At 50.7% G+C, this 10,027-nt stretch overlaps 1 protein-coding gene across 1 annotated transcript in view; it reads right to left on the reverse strand.

The window, feature by feature from the left end:
* DISP3 (dispatched RND transporter family member 3) overlaps positions 1–9,478 on the reverse strand; it is a 57,143-nt gene extending 47,665 nt beyond the window's left edge. Inside the window, exons 1-3 of the mRNA XM_039842029.1 lie at positions 9,313–9,478; positions 9,088–9,100; positions 524–671 (exon numbers count right to left, since the gene is read on the reverse strand). Coding sequence (XP_039697963.1) covers positions 524–671; positions 9,088–9,100; positions 9,313–9,478 — 327 coding nt within the window. The remainder of the gene's footprint in view (positions 1–523; positions 672–9,087; positions 9,101–9,312) is intronic.
* Positions 9,479–10,027: the final 549 nt, after the last annotated feature.

Raw genomic sequence — 10,027 nt, forward strand, 5'->3', positions numbered from 1 at the left:
TGGTTCCGAGGCCCGCATCCCCGACTGGCTGGAGAGCGGGGGAACTTCACGCACCGCCCTGCTCAGGCCAGGGTGGGGGCGGCGCGGAGGACTTGACCCGCTCCTCCGAGCAATGCCTCCCCAGCCCCAACCCGGATGGCGCCCAGCGGCCGTCGCACTCACCTCGGCTGGCCGAGCTGAGCAGGCGGCTGAGCCGCGGGCGCAGGAGGGAGGAGCGCTGGAGGGGCCGAGACTGGGGCCACCCGTGAGGACTTGTCCCCTCGCGGGAGTCGCAGAGAAAAGCTCTTCGGAGCTGCAGGAGGCTGGAGTTCCCCGCTCCGCTCCAGAGCACACAGACCGCGCACAGCCTGGTGCGGATCCTGGTCCCCAGCGCGAAATCCCGAGCAAGAGGCGCCGCCGCCTTTTATTCGCCGTCCGCCTTTGTTTGGGTCCCGGCTCCACCACGGGATGTAGGGGTGTCCCGGGGAGGCTCTGGAGCCGCGCCCCAACCCCCAGCCACTGGCACCTCTGGCCTTCACGCCACCGGGCCTTGCGTGAGCAGCGGGCTAGGGCCTGCGCTCAGTCGCGCACTGCTGTCTCCGGAGCCCGCCGCCAGGCGCCGCCGTGACTGCTGCTCCCCCTGCCAGGGCCGTGCGATGGTACAGCCGGGCTCCCACTGCCAGCCTCTGAGGCTGCAAGCGGTGCAGCGACCCCTGGGGGTCAGTTCCCGCCTCTGCAAAGGGCCCATTCCTGGCCACTTGCCCGGGCCCCGAGTTTCCTAGGTTCCTCTCTTAGTCCACTCAGCCTTGGCAGGTCACCAGCCTCTTTGACATTCGAAGGCATCCCCGGGTCTCCTCTGGAGGGAGCTGCCAAGCCCAGGCTCCTGGCACTGTCCCTTCTTCCTTCCTTCTCCATTCAGGTCTCTGGCACCAGAGACCAGAGCCATGCCAGCCCCTGGGACCCGGCTTCCCTCCAGCTCTAGCACACGGTAGGCCTGATACCACGGGCCAGAGGACCACAAGAAGAAGAGGCTGGGGAGCCACCGCCAGTGCCTGGCCCATTTTTCTCCATCAGGGATCAGAGGGCATTGGCACTGGTGTCACCCAGCAAGAGCCAGGGGGATGCCTCTAAAGAGGACGAGCTGCCAGTCTCCCGCTGCAAGACTGAAGGGTTTTACTTATAGAAGCCAGTGAGAAGGGAGGACATTGCCACTGTTGAGTGAGGGGTGAGCTAAGAGTTTACCCTACATCCTCAGATTGTGTGCCGAGGGAGGAAGAAGGCAGACAGAGAGATGGGTGAAACACAATCCTTACTTTCAGAAATTTCTAGCTTATGGGAGAAATAAAAACGGGAGAGTTATAAAATGAAACACCAAGTGCCATAGCCACAGACAGATGCTCAGCCCATGTTAGTTTCCCCAACCCTCCTGTTTAAAAAGGGAAAACTGAGTTGGGGCACCTCTAACTTTAAGGTGCTTTGTGGAGTTCAGTGGTGCTCAGTCCCCACATGCTGTACCCACTGACCAGCTGCCAAGTGGACACATTGGTATTTATGGCCCTGGATGCCTTGAGAGCTCGTATGCAGAAGCAAATGGCCCAAGCCAGTGTCCTGGCCCCTGCACTCACTCCCCATGTGCTCGGGTTCGTCAGGGGAGCCATTGCAGGCTGGCCAAGCCTGTCAGAGGACAATTAGGGGCTCCATCTGGCCTTGAAGACATTAAGGTTGAGGGCAGCTCCTGGCATAGAAGGTGCCACCCTGAGTTGCACGGGGAGAGAGAGAGACAGGAGCGCCCTCCTGAGAGGTGGAGAGTGTGTGTGTTGCTTCCCCAAGATCAGAGGCCACATCTGACGCCTGAGTACAGAGGAAGAGACACAGCACCACCCTGCAAACTTCCAGTCCCTCTTGACACATTCCAGAGGGAAGGCAGAGAATGTGGAGCAATGGGAGCGGGTAAGAGGAAGAACAGAAAAAGATTTGTTTTTAAAGGAGCAATAACAGAGACACAGAGTGTGTTCCCAAGCCCAGCTGAGAGCAAAGAGTTTTCTTTGCTGGGTGAATGGCTTACTCTTTTCAGTTGGCTTGAAGGCTGCTTCCAAGAGCCTCCTCAAAGTTCTCCAAGCCACCTGCAGTGTTCCTCTTAGTCTGATGAATCCACAGGGAGTGCCATTGATGTACCCTGTAATGCTGTGCCATCCTCAGCCCATACTCAGGACACAGCCCCCACTCCCCTGAGAACTAGTTTTAGTGGATTGGGGTCCTAGTTTCATGCTGTCCAGCTGGCCATAGCTGCGACCACCTTTGCCACACTCTCTCCAGAGCCCTTTTTGGCCTCCGAGACCGCCAGATGATTTCCAGTGGGGACTGGGCTTGCTCTGCCTTTGGTGGGGGACCATCTGGGAACAGAGGGTGCAGAGGCAGAAGCCCAGTGGAGTGAGAAAGGAGATGAGGAGTGTGGTACGCAGGAACACTGGAAAAATGCAATTTTCCCAGGCCATCCGCAAGGTTTTAAAAATGCAAATGGAACCGGGCCTTTGAAATATGCCTGCCATAAAGTGGAACCAGTGGTGGCAGCGGGAGCTGGCGCGGGTATGGAAAGTCATGAGAATCCTCCTCCTGAGGCCTCATTCTCAGAATTCCTTCCCTTCACTTCCTACTCTGCCTGCAGGACTCCTGTTTACAGGAGCCTGGGAATGCTGCACTCAGAGATCCTTGCCCAACCTGAGATCGTGCCCCCCACCCCCCAGCCTTCTTTACCTCAAGATGTTAATTAAAGATGACTCCGATGGCCAAATAATCTGCCCAACTAAAAGGCTGTAGAAAAGGTTCTACCTCCCCTCTGACCCTCTATTTCAGTGCTGTCTGGTGGAAGTTCTTCCTGGGTCTTATTTAAATGCCTCTTGGTGCCAATAAACGACTTCCCTTGTACTCTGTCTTCACAACTAATTGAAAAGCCTTCTTTTGTAAGGGGTTGGAGCTGTAAAGGGCTGCTTTGTCCTTAGCTCCCATCCTTTTATTTCTATTTTCTCTCCAAGTGTGTCTGAAGCAGAGCCTCTGAGCTCGGCACTGATTCCGCTGCTCCCTGTAAAATTGTGTCTCTGTTCCACCCCTTACAGCTATGTGACCTTGAGGAGAGCACTTTACCTTGCTGAGTCTGTCACCTCATCTGTAAAATGGGAATGGTCAAAGTACCTATCTCATAGTAGTGATTATAAAGAGTTTATAAAATGAGATAATCTCAGGGCCAAAATAGCATTTAGCACAGTGCATGGCATAAACCAAGCTTTAAAAAACACTAACTCCCCCACCCCACTTTCTTCCTATGTATGTATGTGTGTATGTATGTATGTATGTATGTATGTAAATATGTGTTTAAATTAGTTTCAAGTATACAGTACATTGGTTAGACGTGTATATAGTTCATAAACGATCCCCCCAATTGCTCCCTCCCTGCCCTGACCCTCCACTTAGCCATCATATTAATGCTAACTGCATTCCCTATGCCATGCTCCCCATCCCCGTGAACAACAACCAACTACTAATTTGTACTTCTTTAACCCTTCACCACATTCTCCCAGCTCCCCAATCCTCCTCCCTTCTGTCCGTCACCAAATTTTCCACTATAGTTGTGAGTCTGTTTTTGATTAGTCTATTCTTTTAGTTCCTTAGATTCTGCATATAAGTGAAATCATATGGTGTTTACCTTTCTCTGTCTGACTTATTTCACTCAGCATAATAACCTCTAGGTCCATCCATGTCGTTGCAAACGGTAAGATTTCATTTTTTTTAATGGTTGAGTAATATTCCATCGTATATATGAACCATAATTTTTTTATCCAATCATCTGTTGATGGGCACTTAGGTTGCTTCCATTTCTTGGCTATTGTAAATTGTGCTGCCATGAATATTGGGGTGTATACATCTTTATGAATTATTGTTTTGATTTTCTTTGGATAAATACCCAGAAATGCAATTGCTAGGTCAAAAGGTATATTCATTTTTAGGTTTTTGAGAAAATTCCATACTGTTTTCCATAGCGGCTGTACCAATTTTGTAATCCCACCAACAATGTATGAGGGTTCCCTTTCCTCCACATCCTTGCCAACACTGTTGTTTTTTTGACCCCATTTTCTTATTATTAGTATTACCTGCTGGGCAAGAGATGACCTGGAAGTGACCATAACACCTCTCACTTCTTAGCCCCAATCCTGGTGAGGCGGACTGTATACAAATAAAGTTTTCCCACCAGATGGCTGAGCAGCTGAAGATAAGAGTATATAGGGAGGGTTGGGATGTTTATCTTTTAAATACAATAGATGAAGACAGTTTTTCCCTTGTTCCAGAATCAGGGAAGAGAGTGATTACATTTATAAGTAATTTACTCTTCAATCTGCTAACACACTGACTCTGGAGCTCTTGGCCCCAACTTCCAATTTCGCCTCCTCTGGAAAGCCAATGAATAGAGGCAAGTGAACTGGGTGTGCTGGAGAGAGCACTAGATTTAGAAAACTGGATTTGATTTTTTGTGTGTCTTTAACTAACTGTATGACTTTAGGCAAATCATTTCATTTTTATGAGATTTCGTTTCCTCAGCTGCAAAATGGGAGTATAATAACCTCTGCCTATAATATGTCTGCAATTATCTTTTTAGCTGAGGTGGAGCATAGATTTATAGGTGATAATTAGTTATATACATATATATATACACATAGGATTATATAGTTATAGTTATACATAGTTAGAGAGATTATAATATATAGAATGATCAATCCCTGTTTCCATGACTTTCAGGATTGGTCGCATTTCGTGTGATATAATGGATGCAAAAGAGCTCAAGAAACTTGCCCAAGTTCATGGCAAATGAATTTCTGACTCAAGGTCATGTAACAAGTTAGTGGAAGAGCATGGGTTGGACCCAGGCCTCTCAGGTTTCAGTCCTAAGCATTTTTCAAATCATCATCTTTCTTCTCCCCAGCCCCATTCTTCCTGGAGATCTGTTCAGAAGATGGAGAAAGAGGGTAGAGGGGGCCAGTAATTTGAGAGAAGAGCGAGAGGTCTGGGGAAAGGTGATAGGGCCGGGCTGGGGTGTGGTGCTGTAGACAGGATCTGGGGGAGGCTGAACAGATGGCAGCCCTCCACTCCTGCCTCCTCCAGAATTCTGCAAGCAGCCGGGCCTAGCATTCCTTTCCCAGCCTTGCCTGCCTCCTCCAAGGAAGCAAGCAGCCTGCGCCAGAGTGAATACGATCCAAGTTATTAATTGCCTGCAACAATTAGCCCCAGCGCCTGGGCCTGCAGACACCCGGGCTCTGAAAGAGGGAGCCAATTACAGCTTCATCAATATTCACACTGCTGCACAATCATCTCCCAACAAGGCGGTCCCTTTATCCCCATTCATGTATCTAGGGGACTTGCTCTGACCTCAGCATCTAGAGAAGGTCAAGTACTGCTGAGGCCTTCAAGAGTGAAAGTCAATGAGGGTTAGACTCTGAGGGGGCAGTGCACGTAGCAGGATCAAAGTGCTGGCAGGGAAGAGCAGGATCCTGCCAAGCATCCGGACAGTGTGGTATCAGCCAAAGACTGTCCCATTGTACAGAAGAGAATATACCCTCCAGGTTGGGTAGTAGAGTCCCTGAGGGTCTGAATATTAGGACTGGCTTGAAAGGTAGAAGTCAGAAATACCCCGAAAGTTCTGGTTTTAATCTCAACTCAGTCACATGTTAGCTTTGTGGCTTTGGGAAAATCCCTTTATGTACTCAAGTTCACTTTTTTACCTGTAAACTGGGGTCAGTGGCCACCCCCTACCAAGGAGGGAGATGTTATGCAGCACAGTGAGTGGCACAGAGTGAGCCGGAAATAAATTGTAGCTACTGTGTTCTATATGGAAAGAGGCCTGGAAGGAGATTCCATGCTGCCTGTGGCTCTCTTTTCTCTTGGCAGGGAAGTGTGGTGCGGGCCAGTGGGGAATGAGGTAGATGGGGAGTGAAGAGACCTACATGCTGGCCCCGGATTTGCTCTAACTTACACTGTGGTCTTGGTCCCCTTCCCACTCTGCCCTCTCCTTCTGACCTGACAAATAAGGACATGAGGTTAGATGGGCTCTAGAGCCCCTCTAACTGTGTTCTCTGAGGAGAATATGGACAGAAAGAATGAATTTAGAATGGATAGGAGGCCATGGAGAATATGGACTTCCCAGTTTTTCAGGTAAATGTGATGAAACACTTAAAAAACAGGAAACTAGCTACATAAATAATTAAGCCTAAAGTCATGAATCTGCTGGTTCTGCATCCATAAAAGAAACCTCAGAGATAGGAAATAAAGATCGTCACCTGAACTCCCAGGAGATGCTGGGTAGAAGGTCCCATGCACAGTCCTGCGGTGTTTCAGGACCACGGACAGTGGCCGACTCTGCGCTCCCAACCTTTCCGGACCATGGTTGAGGTGAGGGCAAAGGGATGAGGAGCATGGACACGGCCACTGAGATGGATCCTTGGAGGTGGTGTGATGCTTGGTGTGAGTAATGCTGAGGTTCAAGAATAACTCATCTTACACCTGATGAAGGTCTCTGAGTGCCCGGTGGAGCTGCCCAAGCATTGGAGGGTATGGTCATGTATAGGGCCTGTTTCCCAGCCCCTCTTCAGGAATACCCAAGGCTCCTGGTGCACCTGACTTTGTGTGAGCTCTTCCATGACTCAGCATAGAAGCTCAGCCCTCCTCACCTTGCCCTGCCCTTTTGTCCCTCTGGCCTTGGCTTCCTGGCACAAGTTGGCCAGCACCGCCTACTGCCCCAGTCAGCCTGGCTGGCCCACTGGCGCCAGGAGTCAGGCCAGCTTTAACTCTGACCACCAAGTTCCATCTGGGCCTCTGCAGTGACAGCAAGAAAAAGCTTTTCTGGCATTTTCCCAGTCAGGAATCTGTGTAGCTCTGATGGGCTGCCCCAATGCCAGCTCCTATTCCAGCACATTCTGTGCAGAGAATGTTCTGTGCCAGAGAACTCTGTGGCTAGAGCCCCTGGAGTGAAAGGCAGGTCAACAGATCATCAGTGCCCAGGCAGTTAAAATACCTTTAGGCAGCCAGAGATGCTACTAGCATCAGCACCAATAATAATCAGCGGTCAGCATTCACTGAGTACCAGTCCTTGTACATACGCATTACTGCATTTGAACTCACAAGCATCCCATGAGGTGAGTCCTTTTATCCTCGTTACAGGTGAGGAAATTGAGGCTCAGAGAGTAAGTGGCTTCAGGTCACACTGCAAGTAAATACTGAGAACTCGGCCCCATATGGTTTGATTCTATAGCCCAAGTTCCTTACTGCACTATTTTCCCCCATTTTACAGATGGGAAAACTGAAGATCAGAGAGGTTAAGGGACTTCATTAAGGTCACAGAAAGAATCGGCGATGGAAAGAATTTGAACCAAGTTTTGCCTGATGTTGAAGATACCACACTTATCTGTCCCTCTCTACCACTCCCTGACGAACCAGGTTCCCATTGGGTACCCACCCTCAGAGTCTCCTACTGTGGCACTCAGGTCCCATCTTAGCTCTACAGCACTACTAAATGAATCTCTCTGTTTATCCTTAGGAAAGTCGCTTCCTCTCTGTGAGCCCCAATTAATCAAGGGAAACCTTCTGAGACAGAGCTCACATTCCAGTTTGAGAATTGCTTTGTCTGATGAGATTTGCCCATGGAAACTAGAAAGGCTGTCCTGCAAAATGGCCGGACATTCCCCAGGACCCAGGCGGGCAAGGTCATACCCATACCTTCCAGTACAGGATACAGGGGCCAGGGCACACTACAAGACTGGCATCTCCTGACACAAAATGCCAGGTTATCTCCTAGTTTCTTATTTGCCGAGGGAGAGAATGAGGCCCGGGGCCTGGTGATTTCAGTGGTGTGGTTGCCTCCTGACAACACTGCCCTTTTGGCCACCCCTCCAAGGCCTCTATGTCCCTCACGACACCTCTAGGTTCTCATTTTGCAGCTGGGCACGTCTGGGGACAGCTGTTGTCCCTGGTATCCAGGGCCATGCTTGGCAGATGTGGCAGCAGTATGCAGGAGGAATGCGTGAATAGTCTACATGGGGGAGCAGCCTGGGCCAGGCCAGCACAGCTGGCTGTGCCTGGGGAGCCGGGCTGGTGGCATGTCCCGTCCCCTTCCTCTCTGGCTCCTGCTCCTCCTCTTTCTCTCCCTCTCCTCCTCTGCTCCTTCTCCCTTCCATTGTTCCTCCCCTTCCTCCTCTAGTTTCCTTTCCTGTCTCTATCCCCACATTTCCAGACTCCTCGTCTTCCCTCCTTTACGCTTCTTCCTTCCCTTGATAATGACCACAGTAAACATTTATTGAGCATTTGTGTGACAAGCCCCATATCAAGCGTTTTCCATGCATCATCCTCTTTCATCTTCACAACAGCCCTTGGAAAATAATCATCTCCCTTTTACACACCAGGAAAATGTGGCTCAGAGAAGTCAGGGTTTGTAAGACCCAGTGGGCTTCTGAGCCCACACTCTCCTGTCCCTTTGCTCTGCTGGGGACATTAGCACCTGCGAGAAGGCCAGAAGTGGTGCAATCCATTCTCTTTGGGCCTTGAATGGACAGTTGGGCGGATGCTTTTTTCTTTTGAATTTTCTTTAAAACTCTAAGCTGATTCCATCTCCCCGCCCTGAATTGCTCAGTGCTCTGTACCTTCTAATTCTTGCCTTCCTGGTGTGTGTATCAGCAGCCCAGGGTCAGCTAATGCTCATCCTGTTTGCTAAATCAGGAAAGTGGGATTCAGCATTCCTGGGCCAAGTGCAGAAGACTTTCCATAGTCCCCTGAGGATTTTGCGATCATTATCATTTTAATCCGTGAATAAATACTTACTTCCTAAAGCTGTGCTGAGGAGTTAGGGGTGCCTGGAAATTCCAGGGATCGGTGCCTAGACAAAAGTGCTCAGTAAATGTCAGCTGTTATTATTTAATCCACGACGGTCCCAGAAAGTAGATATTTTAGTCCCCGTTTTACAAAAGAGGGAACTGAGAGAGGTTAAGTCACCAGTCCAAGGTTGTACAACTAGTCAATGGCAGAGCCGAGATTTGAACCCAGGTCTGAGTGCCAGGCCTAGGGGTTTCTCACTGTAGCCGCATGTCTGGGAGATAAGAGGATGGGGTTAGGGGCCACATCTGAGGCTCAGTCATTCTCTTCTGATGCTGTGATCCAGAGCAGCTCACCTCCCCACCCTCTCGCTTCCTCTTGTCTTAGCTGGAAACTCGCCCGTTCTCATTCAATCATTTATCTCTAAAAGACTCCTCTTCAACTCCAACAGATTCCCGGCATCTTCCTGCTCTCAAACCTGCTCACCTTGCGGGGCTCCCAGGGCATGGGGCCTACAAAGGCCCTGAATCCAGGCCTTGACCTCCCCTGGGCCTGGGGCTGCGGGAAGCCAGGAGAGCTCCAGGGGCATCCAGGAAGCCCCTATGACTCTCACTGTTCTCTGCAGGAGGGTCTGCTGCTCCAGGAGCTCCATGCCGCCACCCTCCCACTGCCCGCAGGGCACTGCCCGCAGGGCATTTCCCCAACACTGAATGTGGCGCTCAAAGCCTTTCCTCCTTAATGGCCTCTCTCCAACCTCTCCCCATCCCAGCAGCCCAGACTCAGGCCCTAGCTGAAAAGCTAGCCCATCATCGCTCAGACATGCCAGGCTCCATCATGCCTCTCAGCCTTAACTCACGTCGCTCCATCTGCCTGAAACGCTTTCTCCTCTTCTCTACCAGAGGAAACATGACTCATCCTTAAGGCCCGACTCCTCACTTCTATGATGAAGCCACCCCCCAACCCTACCCCCACTCTTTCCCCCAAGAAGTCTTCAACAATCTCTCCTCTTTGCCCCTGGAACAATTTCACACATCTATTTCTGCATTTATCGCAGTCTGACTTGTTTTTCGTATAGAGTCTGTTGTGTGAAGGTGCACGGAGACTCTGCGGGGGGGCCACTTCCCAGGCAAGGGCTGGGGGCAGGGTAGGGGCCGATCACAAGCAACAGCAGAGCCTGGAGTTCTGGGACCATCTGCTCCGG

The sequence above is a fragment of the Pteropus medius genome, unplaced genomic scaffold (assembly GCF_902729225.1).
Source record: "Pteropus medius unplaced genomic scaffold, Ma_sr-lr_union100, whole genome shotgun sequence".
NCBI lineage: Eukaryota > Metazoa > Chordata > Mammalia > Chiroptera > Pteropodidae > Pteropus > Pteropus medius.